The sequence below is a fragment of the Hylobates moloch genome, unplaced genomic scaffold (genome assembly GCF_009828535.3).
Source record: "Hylobates moloch isolate HMO894 unplaced genomic scaffold, HMol_V3 SCAFFOLD_17, whole genome shotgun sequence".
Taxonomy (NCBI): domain Eukaryota; kingdom Metazoa; phylum Chordata; class Mammalia; order Primates; family Hylobatidae; genus Hylobates; species Hylobates moloch.
The window spans coordinates 9,374,632-9,396,568 of record NW_026652292.1 but is presented as its reverse complement, the minus strand read 5'-3'; the positions used below and the strand labels follow the sequence as shown (position 1 = coordinate 9,396,568).

Here is a 21,937-nt window from a genome sequence, read left to right as displayed (position 1 = left end):
CAGAATATAAATGTATAAAGACAAAAGGTAGCCCACCCGACTTTCCTCCACCACGAAGGACAAAGATTACCCACTGAAGGGAGCTTTGGGCCTTTCTGGGCCTCTAGATGGCACCAGAGGAACCAACACTGCCAAGCTTTACTAAGGAGCCGCATCTGCCATTTGTTTGCTTCCCCCTACTTGCCACCCCTAGAGACTCAAAGTCCTTTTCCTTCATCTTGTCACTTCTCTAAAAATTTATTATTCTTTGTTGAAGATTAGTTGGAATTCAAAGCCACCTCTTTGAAATTACTCATTCCCTGGGTATCTCCATGTGTATATGAAATATGTACTTTAATAAACTTCTGTTTTTCTGTTGCCTTTTATTTAAGGGTTCCATTTTAACTAAAAAAAACAAGGGTTGAGAAAAAAATTATTTTTCCTCCCCTACAGTGGTAAAACAAAACTGCTGTCTTAAAAAAAAAAAAAAAGTTATATATGCCCATCAAAAAAAAATGTAGAAAACTCAGCAAGGTAGGAAGATAAGAAATAACAGTTATAGCTGCCAAACATAAACACAACCAATTCCAGAATGTCTTTCTCTGAAAACTGATTTTGCTTACCTGTTCAATTACAGTTTTCAACCACCACTGAGGACCCATCAATGTTATAGCTGCAATGATTTTGGCATGCAGGACTCCAAGTGCCCAGTCCTAGGGAATTAAAAACCATTTAACACATTTCTGTTGTTTTTTAACAATAAACACAGCAGAGAGGATGTCTAATTTTCTTACATTATTTCACATCAAAATAGAAGTTCTATAGGATTGGCAACAATTTTACAAAAGACTAATGTACTGAAAACCCAGAGAATTTTTTTTCTTCAACAGCTCAAATTCAATGTGTCCATCAAAAATTGTTCTTCTATCTTTTAAAAATCTGTATTGTTTTCCCAAGAGTTAGAGAAAGTCTGGACATTAATGGATATCTCAAAAAGCAAATAAAATAAATGCCAAGATTTTATTTCAAACTATCTTTAGGCTATTTCATTGGTTTCAAGTGAGCTGATTTATGTCAAATTAAGACTGTGGAGCAAAGTCTGGCCTAAGAAACCATTCTAAAGGCTCACAAATAGCTTCTAGCTTGAAGCATTTGTGGTTCTACTGGGGAACTGTTACTAGGTTCCTCCTCATGGTGCAATGGACTCTTGGCCTGCCCACTCTCCAACTCTCCACCAGACAGTCAGAGTGATAACTACTTCCTCCCTCCCCACAGCCCCCTTCCCCACCACCACCAAGTATCTCTTTAAATGCAAATCAGACCATGAATGTAACTTCCCTGCTTAACAACCCTAAAGTCCTTAGCAAGGCACACAAAACCCTTTATAACCTGGTCTCTATCTAGCTTATTTAAAACAACAACAACAAAAAAAAAAACGGTATAAAAAAAAAAAAAAGAAACCACATGTAACATTTAGCCTGATTCTTACATAAAACCAAAATCTTTACAGAGAAGACTGGAGTCCTCTGTGACCACTACCTTAAATCCTGATCCCTCCCCAGCAATAACTACTATTAGCTTTTGGTACATACCATCCACGTTTTTCCCCATGCATTCAGCTGCATCTATACATCTATATTCCATAGAAAATATGTAGTATCATTTTTATATGGACTTTGCTCAGACTGTTAATTCTCCTCTTCACTGTCTACCATCTTGAGGCCAATGTTTCCATTTCTTTACTGGTTTGATTGGTTATTCTAAGGATCTTCTTCAAATGGGGTGAGAGGTTGATACACACACTGAATTCTTGAATACCCTCAAATATCAATCTTCATCCTGATAGGTGAACAGCTAAATGATTTTTTGTCTACGTAGAGGAAGCTTGGTTTTTGTCCCTTTTACCCAGTTGTCTATAAATTCTCTGATCTTATGGTTTTCAGTGCTACAGAAAAAAAGTCCAATAACAATGCAGTTTTTTGAAGCTTGTATATGATTTCCCTGTGTCTAATAAGATACACCCAATTATGTGTTTTTATCTTGGATCTCAATCTTACCAAATCTCATGAGCCCTTTCAAACTACAGAATCATATCTTTCTTCAATTCAGTTAAATTTTCTCCTATTTTTGTATCAATGCTGCCTCACATTTGCTCCTTCTGGAACCCCCGTTATCAGTATGCTAGGTCTCCTAGATGTTCCCTCCTAAACATTTCTCTTTCTCAACTTCCTCTTCCATTTTGCCCAGTGCTTTGCATTCATCTTCCAAGCCTCCAAGCCAAGCCCAGTGGTGACTATCCACATCTTTTCTCACTACTAGATTTGTCTGAAATCTATGCCATACAGCTCCACAACAACTGCGTTCTGCTTTAGAGCTGCTGCTTGTGTGTGCGTGTGAACATACTGCACTCGGCGTCCTGTGTGTTTGCTCTTCTCTCTGGAAGCTCATGGCTCTGCAAGCAGTGCTCTGTCAAACTGGCATGTGTCCTGACTGCTCTGCCTTGACTTCCTTTCTGTGGCTGCTGAGCCTCCTGCATATAAAGCACTTGTTATAATTTCCTCTGCAGCCTCGAGGAGGCTTGGGCCTGGCTGAGAATATCCTAAAGGGCTTCAAAAGGATCTTTTACCTCTTCAGATCTTTGGGATAGCCGTCTAACAGTCTCCTACTGAGGAACATGAAGAAAGCCTCCCTGCTTTTTCTCACAGGCAGGGAAGATGCAACAACCCACCAATTCAGCTTTCTCTTGGCCTTATGGGAGTCCAGCAGACACCCAATTGAGATTAATGTTTACCCAAGGAGGTCCAAGATCACTGTGATTCGCGTTCTCTAAAAACCCACTGCTTTGCAGTCCTCTCCTGCCAGACAGGACACACCACACTAGCTGCTCTGCTAGAATTCCAAATGGCCCACTATCCCACAGAGCTGCAGCCACTTGCTGCAGGAAAGGCAAGTAGCTTAAAGTCATGAATGAAGAAAAAGCAAGCTGTTCCTTCAAAAACTTGGGGGTTTAATGCAAAACATTAAGGATCACACGCTGCACATTATCTGTCTACAGCTTGTGCTTTCCCCCGACTCAGAAACATGTCTGGGAGCTACTGATATCAAAACAAGTATCTCTACTTCATTTTTTCAATTGCTGCATTGATATTCCACATTTTATTTGGGCATTCTCTACTGGTGGACATCTGGATCACTTCTTATTTTTTGCTATAAAAAATGATGTATTTGCAGAAACAGCCTTGCTCATGCCTCGCAGTAGGTTCTGAAAAGCCAAATTGCTGAGTCATAATATATAAGCATTTTTAAACTTTGATAGTACCAAAGAATTCTCTAAGGTGATGATGATTTCACAAGTAATGCTGAGTACTGTAAAGACCACCAAAAATACAAGTATAACTAGAACAAGTTGCATTTATTACTCATTGCAGCAAGGGAGTAACGCAGCATGGAGAACTTGGGGCCCCTCAGTAAGAGTGCTAGAAAGGGGTTATTATAGGATTTCAGCTTATGTTAGGGATTTGGGGGAGGATTTAAGGAAGCAGGTATCAGATGCTATTAGAAAGCAGAGTAATCTGTGAATGGTTATCTTAATAAATAAATCTTATCTAGAAAAAGTGGCAGAAGCTAAAACTGTAATTGGTAATGAGGCAGTAACCAATTGTGTTAGCAGGTAAAGGGGAATGTTTGGTCATTTCTGTGGTTTGAATAATGCTCATGTTCTGTCTGTGTTCAGACATGATTACAGAGGGCCTTGCTTTTGTCTTCCTCTATCTTGATCATAGAATGACGGTGTATGATGTTGATGTTCTGTCAAATTGTTTATGTCCAACAGGAGAACACTAAGGCCTGGCTAACAGTGCCAAGACGGCTCCTTGATGTCACGGGATGCTTTGGCCTTTTTCAGGGCTCCTGCTGCGTAACATTAAAAGGCAGATAGTATCTGTTTGTCCCATTTGTAGCAGTACTGTGCTTGATCACTGACCGGGTTAGGGTATTGTCAGCCTGACCCCTCCACTAGTTGTGTGTTTCCCTTTGAGCCATCAAGTAATCCATAAGGTGACACTTTGCCACCATGCAAATAACCACTTTCACACTGCAATGTAACATACCTGCAAATTCTTTTCCCATCATGTGGTAGGGTGTCTATGTCCTCTTCCCTTGAATCTTAGCCAACATTTGTTACTTGCTTATACCCAGTAAAATGTACTGAAAAGTGATGTTGTAGGCCTTCTGACATGGGGTCATAAAAGATGATGCAGCTTCTTGTTTGTGGGGTCACTCATTTCCCTGAACTACAACATAAGAAGCCCAAATACCTTGAGGTTACTTAGCTATGAAGCAGCCCAGGCACATATAGGAGCTCCAGTCAACAGCCCCAGATGCGTAGCAACCAACAACAAGCATCAACTCTCACACTGTTCAGTGATCACTGACTGGGTTAGGGTATTGTCAGCCTGACCTCTCCACTAGTTGTGTGTTTCCAGCCAAATGATTCCATCCATAACTGTCAAATCATTCCCAGCCATTGAATCTTCCCAGCTGAGTCCCAGATAGCACAGAGCAGAGACAAACTGATATGCCCTGTCTTAATATCTGACCCATAGACTCCATGGACAAAATTAAAATGGTTGTTTTAAGCCACAAGTTGTGGGATAACTTGTTACACAGCAATAGCAACTGAAGACTGATCAACCTTTCATCTGTTGGGTTCAACATCCATTAACAATCCTTGCTATAATCAATTATTTTGTTAGGTATTGCAAAATAGTATTTTTCTAATTGTGTTAATCTCTCTACCTTTATTTGCTGGCATTTTTCTGTAAAAAGAAAAAAAAAAGGTAGCTCTTTCCTTCAATTACAGCTACTGTTTGACTACTCTGGAATACGGCTCTTACAGAAAGGCATAACACGTTTAATTAGATCCTCCTCAACTTACAATGATGTTAGGTCCAGATAAACCCATCTTAAACTGAAAACACCATAAGTCAAAAATGCATTTAATACATTTAACCTACCAAACATCATAGCTTGGCCCAGCCTATCATCATGTGCTCGGAACATTTACATTAGCCTACAGTTGGGCAACAACTTCTAACACAAAACCTATTTTATTTTTTGCCTTGTAGTATAACTGAGGCCTAACAAAGCCTATTTTATAATTACATAATGAATATCTCATGCAATTTACTGAATACTGTACTGAAAGTGAAAAACAGGATAGGTGTAGGAGTACAAAAGTAGTTTTTACTGAATGTGTATTGCTTTCAACCATCAAAAAGTTAAAAAGTCATAAATCAAAACACAAGTCAGTTCTGTACTTCTTTGTATTACTTATTTCTCACCTATTCTAGTCTATGAAACAGACTAGAAAGGAGGCAGTTCCCCACATATGCATGCCTTGTCTCATGCCAGGTCTGCCCATCCCCCTCCTGGAATATACTTCTTCCTTTCTTACCCACTTCTCTGTTCTCTACTGGTTAGGTTGGCTTAGATACTATCGCTTATGGAAAACCATACCTGAAACTCCCAAAACTAGATTAAATGCCTCTCCTGCACAATGCCACAGTTCCTTGTGCTTCCCCTAATCACACCACGCAACACCTGTGTACCTGCCTACCTTTCCCATCAGAGTGTAAATTCCTCAGGAAAATTAACTGCACTAGCCTCATTTTCATCCGGGGTGTGGGTACACCATTAAAAGCACTTAAATAAAAATTTTCTGGTAAATGACGTTTGTGGAGGTTCTCCATCTGGAAAGCAGAGAAAGGGAAATATGGCCCAAATAATTTTCATTTTCTGAAAAATCCACTGCAATATACTAAGAGATAAAAACAAAGCTAAAAAGCCTTTGAAAGACTGAAGTCAATACCTAGCTCTTTTCCCCCAATACCTACTAAGAACTTGAGATCTTAATTCTGTGATGTTAAAAACCTCAGGCTCTAAATACGATAGAAAAGTTCCATTTCTTTTTCCATGAGCTTTGAGACCTTTGCTGTGACTTACATGGGTTCCCTCAGGATGCTCTTGGTTTTTTTTTTTTTGGAGACAGGGTCTCACTCTGTCGTCCAGGCTGCAGTGCAGTAGCATGATCTCAGCTCACTGCAACCGCGGCCTCCCAGGCTCAAGAGATCCTCCCACCTCAGCCTCTCGAGTAGCTGGGACCACATGCCCACACCACCATGCTTGGCTAATTTTTTGTATTTTTGGTAGAGACAGGATTTCACCACGTTGTCCAGGCTAGTCTTCAACTCCTGAGCTCAGGTGATCCACCCGCCTTGGCCTCCCAAAGTGCTGGGATTATAGGCATAAGCCACTGCACCCAGCCAGGATACTCTTTTTAATGAATCTGTGACTTTGTGGGAAAACATGCTATAATAATTCAAAAGTATTAAAGCCTCCAAGTTAAAAGGAATAAGACAATTCACTCTACCTCAAAGGTGAATAAAAATCAATGACTATTAGTTTGTATTTTCAAGTATTAGAGAAGACTAAATGGTTAGTAACATTTTAACCTATAAAGTAAGCACTTTTAAAGGAGTTATAAGACCTGCATATTCTGAAACAAAAGATCAATTAAAGAGCATTAAACAATTTTATGAGTTCCTAGATTTAAAAAAAAAATAGTCTTTCTAAACCAGCTGCTTAAAATCACCTAAAATAATTAAAAATTGTATTTTTTTCCTTTTCTTTTTTCTTTTTGAGAGAGGCTCTCACTCTGTTGCCCAGGCTACAGTGCAGTGTCATGAACACGGCTCACTTCAGCCTCAACCTCCTGTGATCCTCTCACCTTTGCCTCCCAAGTAGCTGGGACCAGACGCATGAGCCATTTTTTTATAGAGACTAGGTCTTGCCACGCTGCTCAGGCTGGTCTCGAACTCCTGGGTGCAAGCAGTCCTCCCACCTCAGCTTCCCAAAGTGCTAGATTACAGGCGTAACCACATGCCTGGCTAGGATTATTTTCTGATCTCAAATCCTTAATAAAATAACATGAGCAAAAGACATACATTTACCTGCCATGGATAAAAAAGAGGAGTCTGATCCAAGGGAACCCTCAGAGGAGCAACAATGACCAGCTCAAACAGGAGCCCCAGAAGGAGAGGGACAACTCCAGCCAACAGCACCGCAACTATCAAAGTCTTCATGATCTATTAGGAAACAGAAGCCCATATCATTAAAGAGGATCTTTCTGACTGAGCCAAACTCTATTTCCATTTTGAGGTTTGAGACTGATGCCTAACAGAGCAACCACAGTCATCCCTCAGTATCCACGGCGACTGGTTTTAGGACCCAGAAAATCTGCAGGTGCTCAAGTCTCTTACATAAAAAGCACACAGCTGGCTGGGCTGTTTTTTTCTCACAATCCAGTTCTCAGGACTAGGCTTCTGTTTGCCCAAGAAAAGCCACCGACTGTCCAAAGCCCCTGCTCCAGCAGTGGCCCACCCATACACAGGCTGATCTGTGAACCTTGAGGTGGACTGGTATACAGGAAGGGCTCTGCACAATCCTAAAGTAATTAATAAAGGTGATCAAACTGGCTCCCTCAAAGAACAACATGGTCCAATAGAACTTACCACACTGATAGAAATGCCCTGTATCTGTCAAACGTGGTAGCCATTTAGCCACATGACTAGTATACCAGACAGTGCAGCTCTAGCAACTGGACTAAATGGCAAAATGAAAATAAAGCTGACACAGAGAGGAGACATTATAAAAGAGTAATGATGAAATTCTGACCAAAAAAAAATGATTTAAAGTGGCCTTGGATCCTGATGACCTCTCTTTTACTTCGGGTGGTCTCAGAAAACACACCTGTTTCAACAAGAGACTAAATATGATGTGTGTGGAAGACAAAGTACTTGTTTCTCTACATGGCACTTTCTAATAATGTGGAAGCTATCAAATGACAACTGGAATTAGCTGGATTCTGTATTTTAAATATGGTTGTCTCATTATCTTATGGATTAAATAGCAATTTAACCCCTCCATAATATATAATGAATCTCTCACTATAAAAACGGATTTTATATTTTTCTTCATTAATATTAAATGGCTATTAAACTTCTAATGAAATCAAAATCAAAATATAAATCAATAAAAAATTAGAGTTGATTATACAAATGAAAAGGTGTAAGCAGTAACCTAAACATAGTTACCAGTTACAGCCAACATTACACACATACATAGAGCACTGCACTCAGATAATCATTTTACAGTATTTTTTTTTATCCTACATTTGTGGGAGTCAAATGTGTTACTGAGAGCAATAATGTTATGAAGTGTCCAGTAAGGCCCTTAAGTAAGTAATATAAGCATGTGTGGGTGTGTGCATGCGCCTGTATAAAGAAAAACATGCTACTAAGTGATCCAGTAAAAATATATTATATACATATACTTTTTAAAATACAGATGGAGTCTTGCTTTGTTGCCCAGGCTGGTCTCAAACTCCTGGGCTCAAGCAATCCTCCTGCCTTAGCTTCCCACAGTACTGAGATTACAGGAATACGCCACTGTGCCTAGCCTGTTTTTCTTTTAAACTTCATATATCTGAATGTAAGACTCTGAACAAGAATGAACTAGAAAGCCACTATCTTGAAAGAATATTTCTTCTAATTCAAAAAATCAACTCTCTTGAAACAATATAGTAAGGAAATAAATGTGCCAAAAAAAAAATTTAAGATGACTGGAAAAATATTCACTATTCCTAACAGACAAGATCAGTCTTTTATTACAAACACATACCATGAGAGACCACTCTTTAACCTTCTGGAAGATTACTCTGCGTCCCTGAGGCATCCATGCCACCATCACCGTCACAGCCCTTATGGTTAGCCAGCAAACATAGAGACCACAAGCAGCTGTGTAGAGCTCATGGATTTTGGCAGTCCCCGTCCAAAATGACATTAACCAACGGCCAGCAAATACTGAAAATAGAAAAGCTGATAAATGAGACATGTGGCTAGGTAAAGGGAACTGTAATCTTCATGTTGTTATGTTAGTATTTTCACATTAGGAAAAAGATATCACATTCGATATATCAATGTCTTCATCAAAAAAACAAAAGACAAAAACCACAGTGTCTAAAGAGTACACAATTTGATGAAATCACAACCAAGACAAGGTAAGTTCAATGGAGGCGAGCTCTACTGGGACATACACTCTGACTTGTCAGGCCAATTACCTATTCTTTTAGGTCTAAAAAAGCTTTTGAAGGAATTAATATTTTCATTGTTTTTATCACCAAATGAAACTGTTATGCAAATAATAGGACAAAAGTGGGGAATTTCTTCCTCTTATTTGTGATGTCAATACTTTTAATATTTAGAAACATTACAAATAATTTGGAGTAACTTTCTTCCAATTGGCTCATTCATCAAGACAGAAAACTAAGCTTATTTTAATAAGGAGTGGGCAAAATAACATTTTAAAGCACAATAATCAAAGAATACCATATTAATTTTCTTAGAAAAAGTTAAGACTATCTGAATATACTGGAATGTGAAAAATGGATTTGAGAGCAGTCTAAGGGAGTGCCTCATACAAAAAGTTGTTCAGAATAAACTCTATGGCATCCCACAACAATCACTTGGGTAAGATCATTTACATAATTTAGTAACTTACTTTATATGATTACTTCTCAATAGGCTAGAGAGAACAGCAAGACCCAAATTTCCAGTATATTTTTTCCTACAGATTATACTTTTTGAATACAGATTACACTTTTTGAATTCCTAAATAGAGCTATAGACCTAGCTGAGGTGGAAGGATTGCTTGAGCCCAGTAGTTCAAGGCTGCAGTAAGCTATGATCACACTACTACCCTCCAGATTGGGGAACAGAGCAAGACTCTGTCAAATAGCTAAATAAATAACCTTAATGATGCTATCAGCTGAAGGCTAGCACAAGCTCATACCTGGTAAAGTAAGGCAGATGAGGCTGGCAATCAGTAATGTTATACACATGAAGACAATCAACAGAAATATCTGCAAAGTAAAACATAAAAGAGTGCATAGAGAACACGTGCTCAATGTATTTTTATCAAAGAATCAACACAATCTTCCCATTAAAAAGAAATCGTCTATATTTGTGTTGCCAGGTTTCCTGCAACTTCACATAAAATTTTTATTTTTAGTAAAATTACCTATGATTTAGGCCAAAATGAAAATAAGTATCCATTTTCACATACACACATCTCACAAGTAAATAGCAAATATGTTTTAATCAGAGAGCATAAAAATAAAATTCAGCTTAAATTTTCCCTTGTTATTAAAATAAAACATTACAAATTAAAAACATTCACCTTTTAATCAAATAACAGTGCTATCCAATCAGAATGTTCTATAATGACAGAAACGTTTAGATCTGCACTGCTCAATGCAGTAGCCACTACGCCACATGTGGCTACTGAGCATTTGGTATGTGGTTAGTGTAAATGAGTAATGAAATTTTTAACTTTATTTAATTTTAATTAAATCGAAATGTAAATAGCCATATAAACTAGTGCTCCTGTACTGAGAAGCTGATATGGTGTGACTGTGTCCCCACTCAAATCTCACCTTGAATTGTAATAATCCCCAGGTGTCAAGGGAAGGGCCAGGTGGAGATAACTGAATCATGGGGCAGTTTCTCCCATACTGTTCTCACGTAGTGAATAAGTCTCACCAGATCTGACGGTTTTATAAATGGGAGTCCCTCTGCACAAGCTCTCTTGCCTGCTGCCACGTAAGATGTGACTTTGCTCATCATTCACCTTCCACCATGATTGTGAGGCCTCCCCAGCCATGTGAATGCTATGAGTCAATTAAACCTCATTCCTTTATAAATTACCCAGTCTCAGGTATTTATTAGCAGTGTGAAAACAGACTAATACAGAAGTGCAGATAAAAAGCGATCACACAGAGAGGAGGAAACCAGTTTCCTTAAGCAGAAAGGCAGCAACTGTGAATTGCCTGCTAGCTTACCAGGTGGATCTCCACAAGACCAGAGGGCAGAGCTCTGGTGGGAAGCCTGAAAAGGACAGATGACAAAACCCAGGAGACTCTGAGGCTTTGTCAGCTCTAACTGCCTGAAAAGTCATTTTTTGATTCTGTCTCTGATCTGGCCAGAAAGTAACTGTTGCTCAGAAGGCCTTTTTTGTCTCTGGAGAGGCGAGAGAGCTGAGTAAAGACCAAGGGGAAAAAAAGGGAGCTGACTATGAGATCTGCTATTAAGAGATAAAGGAAAAGATGACCTTCATGCTTTCCTCAAGGTTATGCAGCAAAGTCCTCTAGAATAAGCCACTGAATCAGGAACAGAGATATGCCCCTCAAGGGGACAAAGGAGCAGAAGAACAATTCAGTGAGTGTGGCCTCGTGCAGAGGGTGCTCAAGGTGCTCCATTATCTGGTTCCTGCCCATCCAAGAGCGTTATCTCCCACCACTCCTCTTGTCCCTCACCTCTTCGCGACCTTATCCCTCACCGCTCCCATGGCCCCTCATCTCTCCCCTTGTTCCTCACCTCTCCTGGACACACACCTCACCCTCTAAATACATTCAATTAGTCCAGGCACAGTGGCTTACACCTGTAATCCAGTACTTTGGGAGGCCGAGGCAGGCAGACTGCTTGAACTAGGAGTTTGAGAACAGTCTGGGCTACACAGCAAAACTCCATTTCAACAAAAAATATAAAAATTAGTCACGTGTAGTGGCATGCACCTGTGGTCCCAGCTAATCGGATGGCTGAGTAGGTAGGAGGATCACTTGAATCCAGGAGGTTAAGGCTACAGTGAGCCATGATCACCAACACTGCAACCCAGCTTGGGCAATAGAGCAAGACCCTGTCTCAAAAACAAAACAACACAATTCCCTTATCTGCAATTTCAAGCCCACCATACCTAATGTGCCCTAGTCCTGACATATTCCTGGAATACCCTTCCCACTTCCTTTTTTTCACTCTCTGACAGGTCTCTCAATGTTTAAGACAGTTCAGGCACCACCTATTCTAGGAAGATTCCTTTAGGCCCATATTAAGAAAGAGTGGCTCTTGATTGAAGGAGTCACAGCACCCACTGTAAACACCAGCATGAGAACTCAAATCTGCCACTGTCTTTCTCATCTCTGAGTAAACTGTAAGCTCTTTCTGAGCAAAGACCATGTATGCTCTCTATATCCTCACAGACACTGAAAATATCAATCATAGACACTTAAGACATGTTTGCTGAATGACTGAACACATGTGACCCACAGTAATCTACAAAGGTATAATAATGACTATTTTTACAAAAAAAGAAATGTGAGGCTGAGAGGTTAAATAATCTGCCCGAGTTTTAAAATGATAGGACTCACAAGCCCACGTCATTATTAAAGGGCATTTTAAAATAACAGACGATATAAATGACTTCACTGTAATCATATAGCAGTCATCAGCTTACATTTCTGACAAAACTCTGAGTTGCACAAAGATTGATCACTTGCTAACGAACATGGAATAGGCACATTCTTAACCAATATTGCCTTCAGTTTCCTTAGCTATAAACATGAAATTATCGCCTATACTTTGCAGTATTTGAGTGGAGATTAAACGAGAGAACATCAAAATGCCCATTCTAGCTCCTGACACATTGTTGAAATGTATCAATAACGTTAGTTTCTTAATTACTCTAGAGTCTTTTCCTGTTAAATAGGGAGCAAGAGCCCAGGGAATCCCAACTCTTTGACTTATCTCTAAAATTTGATAAACTTACCAAATCATTTACGTTACATAATGACGGTAATAAAATGTGGAACATGTCTACACAGAGGACTGCATGCTAACAGCACCAATTCTCAACAGCAATTTGAAAAACAAAACAAAATAAAAAAAACCTCTGTATGTGATTAAGTCTGTATAGCACCTACCCTGAGTGGAAAATTTAAAGGTCGGCGGTAAGGCTGAAAGCCAACAGGCCCTCCCTGCTGGAGTATGGCTTGGTGGGCTGCATGAAGGCCTTCTCCCACCACAGGAATAGCGTTGTTATTTCGAGCATGCTGATTATTGTTAACTTGTTGATTTGCACTGTTTTCATTTTCTTCCTGGTCTCCCAATAAATAAGAATGAAGATCCCTGTGCAAAAATTACATCAGTAACAAGTCTCACTTCAGGTCACAATAAAATGGCAGACATGACACTCATTTTCTTCATATTTACTACAAAGGGTAGAAAATGTATAATACAGAATTTGTGCACCACATTATTACCTAATTTTGGTCTAAATGTTCCTACCTGCTTTAAATTAAACGTTTCTAAATTTAATGTTAATTAACTTGTAGGATATCCCATAAATTCAACCTATTTTATGTTTTCTTCAGCCAGTGTCTGAGAAGAAATCAGTAACTGAAAGAAAAAAGTACAATGTACAAGATACTTACAAGTACACTTGTAATTACAAGATGTAAGTACTTACAAGCACAAGGTGTAAGTACATACTTACAATGTACAATATTGTTAAGGATCCACAGGAGGAAAAGAGAAATTTCTTCTCTTCTCTGCAGATGACTACTGCAACATACAGCTACAAGCTATAAATGTGTAAAACCTCCAAGCTATAAATCAGTTAAGTCAAAAATGAGACTGGAAGAGGAAGCAGTTAGAGAAGGACAGATGTTCAAGCAAATATAACCAAATCTGTACTTCACCTTTAAGATACCTACAAGATGCCAAAGTGAAAAACGTTTAAAGATTCAACTTTTAAATAAATATAGAGTATACAAAGCTTGGGGAAAAAAATCAAATGCAACATGTTCACTAAAATATTGAGAAATCAAATCTGAGAAGAACCCATTTACCAGGTTATGAGCACTAAATAAAGGTAAGTTAGTTGGTCTAAATAAAGGTAAACTGGTTTTCAATGCGCTAAAAAAAAAAAAAAAAAAAGACATTTACTCCATGAAAGCTAGACCAGCAGCAAACTTCTATAAGAGGGCAAAAATATGCATATATTCTCCATGAAAGGATGGACAATGATAAGAAAAAAAAATTTTATTTAGAAGTATTATATGCACTTGCAAATATTACTAAATTGTCTCTTATGAAAACTAATTTTTCTTGAGTGGGCCATGGAACATACTTTTTCCAGAAAGGTTATTCAATAGTCACAAATGACATGCATGTCCAAGGAGTCAGCTGCCTACACTCACAGCAAGTATCCGGCGGTCACAGTCCACGCTCGCACCAGCCCTTTCAGCCACTGTCTCGTGTGTCCCTGTTCGAGTAATGCTGGCAAGACAACCTGAAGCAGAAGCAGCTCGAGGGACAGTTCGCTCACTGGAGCATCACTGAAAGAGCCAGGATTTATAATGTGAATTGTATTTGCATATGACTACTATTTGATGGGACTACAACAAAACTTCTTAAGAGTCTAATAAACTTACTGTCTTTATTACCTCTCCTTTCATTCTCTCTCCAACTCAGTGAGGCTTTCCCCACAAACTCCACCAAACTGTTTCTGATAAGGGTCACCAATGACTTTCAGTTTGCTAAACTGATGGGTAGGTCTCGGTTCTCTCCTCACTTGCTATATTAGTAGCATATTACACAAAAGGTCACTCCTTTGACACCTCACATCCAAACAGCTAGAGAATCCTTTTGACTGTACCTTAACAATATCCTAAAAATTTCTCATGGCCTCCACTGCTACCTCCCCTTTATCTCTGCCACCCTCACCTCTCACCAGGATCATTGCATTATCCTCCCAGCTGGCTTCCTGTTTCTGACCTAGCCACTCCAACCCAGTTTCCTCTCATCACAGCAGTCAGAATGATCCTCTTGAAACCTAAGTTAGATCACTCCTTTGCTCAAAGCTTTCCAAGAGCTCCTCAATTCACTCAAGTAAAAGCCAAAGTGCTTATGTCCTACAAGACTCTCTAGGAGGTGGCTCTCCATGACCTTTCTGACTTCAGGGCCATTTCTTTGCCTTCCTCCTTCTACTGCAGACAAACTTGCCTCCCTGCAGGTCCTCAAACAGACCTGGGTGCCACTGCACCTACTTTCTGCAAGAATATTCTGCCTTCAGGGATCCACGTGGCTCACTCTCTCAACTCCTTCAGGGCTTTCCTCAACTGTCACCCCCTCAGGTCTTTACCAGTCACCATTCCTAAATTGTAACCCCATCCTGCCCACTTTCTATCCCCTTTCCCAACATGAATTTTCCCCCATAACACTTATGACCACTGGCACCATTGTATATTTCATCTATTTTAATGTCTATCTGCACCATTAAAATGTAAGCTCTACTAGAGCGGGATTTTTTCTTGATTCTGTTTTTTTCACTGTTATGTCCCTAGCACACTGAAAAGTACCCGGCATATAATGGGCTCTTGATTTTGTTTAATGGATGAATGAACTAAATACTGCTATAGCACAAAAAACTCTGCTAACCTTCTAGGTATAACTGATCACCACAATGGGTTTATCCCAACAACATATAAAGCTGGACCTGTGTGTGTTTCCGGTTCTCACTATGACTGGAATTATATACATACTATACATGAACTAAAAGGTAAGAAATCCTCCAAATCTATAAAAACCCTAAGTGTAGAAAAATAAAGTTTTATCACAAAAGAGTAACAATTTTAAAAGTCATAAACTGATGCTGCATTTTAAACTACTTACTGGCATTTTTTCTGCCACTTTAAATAATCAGGATGTAAGTATTTTCCAATTCTAATTTAATAAAATACAAATTCCAGATTTTACTTTGTGTACAGTAAACCTTATATTTTTGAACAATCATGTTCCTATGCAAAGCATTAAGATCCAAATAAGAGGCTAGGTGCAGTGGCTCACACCTATAATCCCAGCACTCTGGGCGACCAAAGTGGAAGGATTGCTTGAGGCCAGGAATTCAAGACCAGCCTGGGCAATATAGTCAGACCGTCTCCACAAAATATTTTTTTAAATTAAAAAAAGAGAGACAGAGAGAAAAAGACCTAAATAAGACATGATTTCTGCCATCTTGGATAAAACAATACATATTTGTAAAGTAATGTAACAAATGCTATAAAAAGAAATACAATGATGAAGACAATTTTAAAGGATGGAATGATGGCCAGGCACAGTGGCTCATGCCTGTAATCCTAACACTTTGGGAGGCTGAGGCAGGCAGATGGCTCAAGCTCAGGAATTCAAGACCAGCCCAGGCAACATGGTGAAACCCGGTCTCCACAAAAAATACAAAAATTAGGCAGGTGTGGTGGCTTGCGCCTGTAGTTCCAGCTACCCAGGACACTGAAGTGGGAAGATCACTTGAGCCCAGGAGGTTGAGGCTGCAGTGAGCCATGATCACACCACTGCACTACAGCCTGGGTGACAGAGCGAGACTCTTTCTCATAAAAAAAATAAAATTTAAATTTAAAAACCTTAATCTGGATTTTAAAAAGAATATCAAATGCTTGCCACTCAAACGTGGACAAGCAAGTCATTGTAAACAGAGAGAAAAAGACAAACAGCTAAGTAAATTAGGGGAGCCTCAACGGCAGTGTAGCACAATTAAAAGAACTGAAGTCAGTCAATGCTGAGACAAGATGCTGAAAAAGCAACATGAGATTATGCCAAGCCTTGCATCTCATTCTAAATGGTGTAGATATCACATAGATTACAGAGGAAGTGCTGACAACTTTTAAACACAGGGGTAAAATAATCAAAGTTCTAGAAAATCTAGAGGCAGAGGTGTTGCGGATGAATGGAGAGCAAGAGGAAGGCCTGAATTAAGTAAGTGGCAAATCGAGTTAGATTAGTAAAAGATTTTAAGAAATTAGAATTGATAACACTTTAAAGACTCATTAGAAGTAAACTTGAGGAAATAATCCAATTTGCCTGCAATTGGGATAATGACTGTGGGGATAATGCAAGTCCCTAAAGAAAGAGCATATAGGATGAGTGGTAGAGATTACCGGTAGTGGTAGGTTTCCGGATAGCTTTTTTTTTTTTTTTTTTTTTTTTGGGACGCAGTTTCACTCTTGTTGCCCAGGTGGGAGTGCAATGGCACGAACTCGGCTCACTGCAACCTCTGCCTCCTGGGATCAAGTGATTCTCCTGCCTTAGCCTCCCGAGTAGTTGGGATTACAGGCATGCTCCACCACGCATGGCTAATTTTTTTGTATTTTTGGTAGAGATAGGGTTTCTCTATGTTGGTCAGGCTGGTCTCAAACTCCCAATCTCAGGTGATCCGCCCACCTCGGCCTCCCAAAATGCTGGGATTACAGGCGTGAGCCACCACGCCTGGCCTTAGCCCACTTAAGTTTTTAAAGCAAAAAAGATTTTCCATCTACAAGCCTTGTACCCTATTTTTAATAATTAAATGTGCAACTCTGGCTTTATTCTTTATAATGTGCTTTTCAAAATAAAGATGATGCTGATACACTTTCATTAGATATGGTAAAACATTTCAATGCTGTGCAAATGCATACTTTATGTGCAGCAAAAATAAACATCTTCCTTTAGAAAATGAAAGTACTAATTTTATCTGATCTAAAATAAGGCAAAATTTATGCAAAGTGGAAAAGGTCCAGAAAATTTTTTAAACATTAAATTTAATTTTAAATAAAAATAAAGGTAGAATAAGGCAAAATTTAATTGTCAGATGATTTCCAGTATCTATAAGAAATGTTTTAAATGTTTAATGTAATCTGAATATCAAATCTCTAACAGAGATAAATTGGTAAAGCTATTCTAAACTTTTAAAACTTACCTGTAGAGCATGACATTGTATGGAAGAAAATTAGGCAGCACACTCTTAATTATACGTATAGGAAGCCAAAGCATCAGGAGGACAATGGAGCCAAAGACAATCTGCAGAAGGAAACAGGGTATGACACCATTATAAGAGTCAATCACTCCTGTGCAAGACAGGCAGACTTCTGAGCACACTCAAGCAATATGCAGTCCAGGCCTGTGTCTACTCAAAGCCCAAGCGGTTCCCACTCTACACATTATCTTTGAGTCATTCTGTATAAAAATGTTTTCCTAAGATGCCTGCCCCTCTTCCTGTAAGGACCTCCCATCTAGGACACAAATGCTAAAACGGAAGCCACAAAGGATAATCACCACTTGCTACCTAAGGAATGAGCTAGAAACTTAAAATGAGGAAGCAAAAATGCCTGCAACTTAATAAATCACTTGTAACCAGCTAAGACTTGACCCCATGTTAATGGCTACAAAAGCTTTCAAAGGACGTAATGTTACTTTAGAATTTTATTTTAGAAAAACTTAGATTTACAGCTGGGCGAAGTTATCCCAGCACTTTGGGAGGCCAAGGTGGGCGAATCACTAGGTCAGGAGTTTGAGACCAACCTGGCCAACATAGCGAAACCCCGCCTCTACTAAAAATACAAAAATTAGCTGAGCGTCATGGTGGGCGCCTGTAATCCCAGCTACTTGGGAGGCTGAGGCACGAGAATTGCTTGCAACACAGAGGTGAAGGTTGCAGTGAGCCAAGATCGTACCACTGCACTCCAGCCTGGGTGACAGACCAAAACTCCATCTCAAAAAAAAAAAAAAAATGAAAGAAATTAGATTTAACTATGTAATTTCTTCTTCTGGGTGGGAAAACTTTGACATGCTTCTGTTAAGAGTTTAATTTACAAGTCAGTAATAAGTCTCCATTGCTTCAATGCAAATTAAACGTAATTCAAACAACCGTAATTTAGCAATCAATCATACCAGTAGTCCCCGACCACTTTGGCATCAGGGACCAGTTCCATGGAAATCAGTTTTCAATGGGGTTTCAGGATGAAACTGTTCTGCTTCAGATCATCAGGCATTAGATTCTCATAACGAGCACACAATCTGGATCCCTCGCACTCGCAGTTCCCAATAGGGTTCCCGCTCCCATGAGAATCTAATGCCAAGGCTGATCTGACAGGAGGTGGAGCTCAGGTGGTAATGCTTGCTTGCCCGCTGCCCATCTCCTGCTGTGCGGCCATTCCTAACGGGACATGGACCAGTACCCAGCCAAAACATGGGGGCTAGGGACCCCTGAATTATACTACTATGGAACAAGGAAGTATCTTCCTTTTAGTAAGTATCTTTTTACATATTTATTTTAACAAAGTAACCAATAAAACAGCTACTTGACAACTGAATACCACAGGCTTAGATAAATATATTATTCAATATACTCCATCAGTCCGCTTGAGAACTGGAAAAAAAAAAAAACTAAACAAAACTATAGGTTAGCACACTTCCTTCAAAAAAAAAAAAACAATGGAAACATCTTCTTACCACTGACAAAATAAATCTTCGGAGATGCCTATATATTGGTAAATGGATCATTTCCTGTACTGGATTGAAATCTGGATCATTCAAATTCCTTAGAAACCACAGGACACCAGGTCGAAGTACCTGCAAATACATTTTAAATACTATAAATATTCACCAATGTCTTCAAATTCTATATATGAGCTAAAACTTGAACAGAAAGATAAGCACTTAGAATTATTCTGGCATCTAAAGTGGGCCCCAGAAAATGTATATGGTATTCTTAGGAAAGTAAGTTCCTAAACCAGAACTTTACGAAAACTACCCTGTGTCTGATGATGTCCTTTGACATCATCATTCACTGCGGGCGGGGGAAACATTCATTGGGTCCAATGTGTCAAGAAATCTAGACCTCTGAGATGAAAAATAAATACAACCGTTACTGTCGTAAAAGGGTTATGTTGCAATTTATAAATGTCCTAAATAGATGGTCTGATTTCAGTCTTACACTTCCACACAGGAGTTACCTTAATTAAGAAACCCTACAGCCTCAGTATCTTCAATTTACTATCTATGCCTTCCCCCTGTGAATGAAAATCATCACCCAAGAGGCTGTAGGTGATAGTGTAAAGGAAGAGTCTGGGTACTAGTTCTATGTGGTCCAAACTCACTGAGTTATCCTCTGTAACACATCAAATCTGCCCAAACTTCTATTCTCCATCTCCCAAACAAGGGGTTACAGTGTGTGATTTCTAAGGTTCTGCCTAAGTTCCAAATACTAAAATTTTATATCAACAAAAACCACCACACTGATAAAATGAAAGAAATCATTATAAAGCATTTTATTCACTTAATGAAGTAATCTGGAGTTCACATATAATTACATTTTTAAGAAACACATTTCTGTACTTGTTTTAGTTCTCAACCATTTGTTTCAAAGAAAGAATGAAAGCTTTAGTTACCAAGAGAATTTACTGAAATTATACTGTATGATTCAGAGAATGCTTTGGTCCCTGACCCCTCCTCCTCTTCCTCAAATCTTTCAAAGAACAAAGTACACCAAGAGCAGCATGCAGCCTTTGTGCTTTTGTGTTCCGTTCCCACTGGACCTGTCAACCTGGTCCTCCACACCCTGCACATCTCCATCACCCATCTCCATGTAAGCTGACATTTTCAATGCTGTATTCATTTTCAGGCTATAAAATCGAGGAGAACAGGAATTGTGCCTTTGTTTCTCACTGATACCCCAGAACGCAGTATAGCGTCCGGCACACAGTGAGCATTCAGTATTTGGGGAATGACTGAGCTTGAGATGTGCACTAATCAAATACTCATCTGCTGTCATCATCTTCAAATCACTAAGAACCAGATTCCAAAAATAGGACTAATAAAGGTATCAGGCCAGGCACAGTGGCTCACACCTGTAATCCCAGCACTTTGGGAGGCCAAGGTGAGTGGATCATTTGAGGTCAGGAGTTCAATAACAGCCTGGCCAACATGGTGAAACCCTGTCTCTACTAAAAATACAAAAATTAGCCGGGCATGGTGGTGGGCTCCTGTAGTCCCAGCTACTTGGGAGGTTCAAGCAGGAGAATCGCTTGAACTCAGGAGGTGGAGGTTCCAAGATCATGGCACTACATTCCAGCCTGGACAACAGAGCAAGACTCAGTATCAAAAAGTAAACAAAATAAAAAAATAAATAAAGGTAATCCATCAGGCCAGTGAACTGGAATCATAAAGGACCCTCATTGTAATTCTATACTTAAGGCGCCTAAATCAAAATGATTTTAAATGTCTGATCCTGCAAAACCATATCCTTTTGGTTATTTCCAGCAGTACAGTTCCTTGAAGTCTGAGACACTCACATCATAGAAAATTCCAAGAGTCTGTATCAGAGGATGGCTAAAGTATATACGAAGTATGATAAAATGAGTACTCTTATCTTTTTCCTCAGTTGAATCGTCTTTCAGACTCAGACAGAAATATTAAAACTTGCCAATTATGGAGACAAACAACAGAAACAGTTTAAAGTAATTAAGTCAAAGTCCCCTATAAGTTATTCCATCTTAGAATAAAATAGTAGAGAATATGATTTAGGTAGGAAATCATCGTAGCCTTTGAGACATGACTGGTGGTGAAAGCAAAAGTCCTTTTTATAAATGTACAGCATCAGCATTTCCCTGTGGACTTACCTCTCTCAGCAGTAGAATGAAGGAGGCAAAGTAGAAGACATATACCATTCCCACTAGCCAGTGCAGAAACATGGTAGTACCTGGAGCCGACTGAAAGCTCAGTTCTCGATCTTTCAGAGTAGCATCAAACATTTCCTGAGCCAAAACAGGACAGGTAAGAGAGATCTGTGCCCCCTACATTTGCCAAGTTAACATTTTCATCTCCTAGGAAATAAATAATCAATCTGCATGCAAGGAACAATTCCTAGAACTACAGTTCACTTAATGTCATTCCACGGTGTCACAGAACTATATACAAGATTGGCTACTGCTTCAAATATAAAGAATGATAAACCAACTGGTAAAAGCTTTATTATTACTGATTATATTAAAGAACTATTTTTGATGAATGTAAAACCTTTTCTTGGTTATAGGTCTGCATTCTTGAGAAGTTTTAAAAGTAAGGTATGGGAGGGTAAATGTTATCTCAGCACCAAAGGCAGTTTTTCTACACATAAAATATTCTTGAAACAATCAAAAACTGATTATCACTAACAGCAATTAAAGATTATAATCAAG

General features: G+C 39.1%; 1 protein-coding gene across 1 annotated transcript in view; it reads right to left on the bottom strand.

Moving 5' to 3' along the window:
* The window catches only part of MARCHF6 (membrane associated ring-CH-type finger 6), an 81,804-nt gene that overhangs the window by 11,238 nt on the left and 48,629 nt on the right, over positions 1–21,937 (bottom strand). Inside the window, exons 15-23 of the mRNA XM_032136032.2 lie at positions 21,380–21,514; positions 19,212–19,331; positions 17,680–17,780; positions 14,129–14,266; positions 12,851–13,055; positions 9,889–9,958; positions 8,719–8,900; positions 6,990–7,124; positions 603–692 (exon numbers count right to left, since the gene is read on the bottom strand). Of these exons, the coding sequence (XP_031991923.2) occupies positions 603–692; positions 6,990–7,124; positions 8,719–8,900; positions 9,889–9,958; positions 12,851–13,055; positions 14,129–14,266; positions 17,680–17,780; positions 19,212–19,331; positions 21,380–21,514 (1,176 nt within the window). The remainder of the gene's footprint in view (positions 1–602; positions 693–6,989; positions 7,125–8,718; positions 8,901–9,888; positions 9,959–12,850; positions 13,056–14,128; positions 14,267–17,679; positions 17,781–19,211; positions 19,332–21,379; positions 21,515–21,937) is intronic.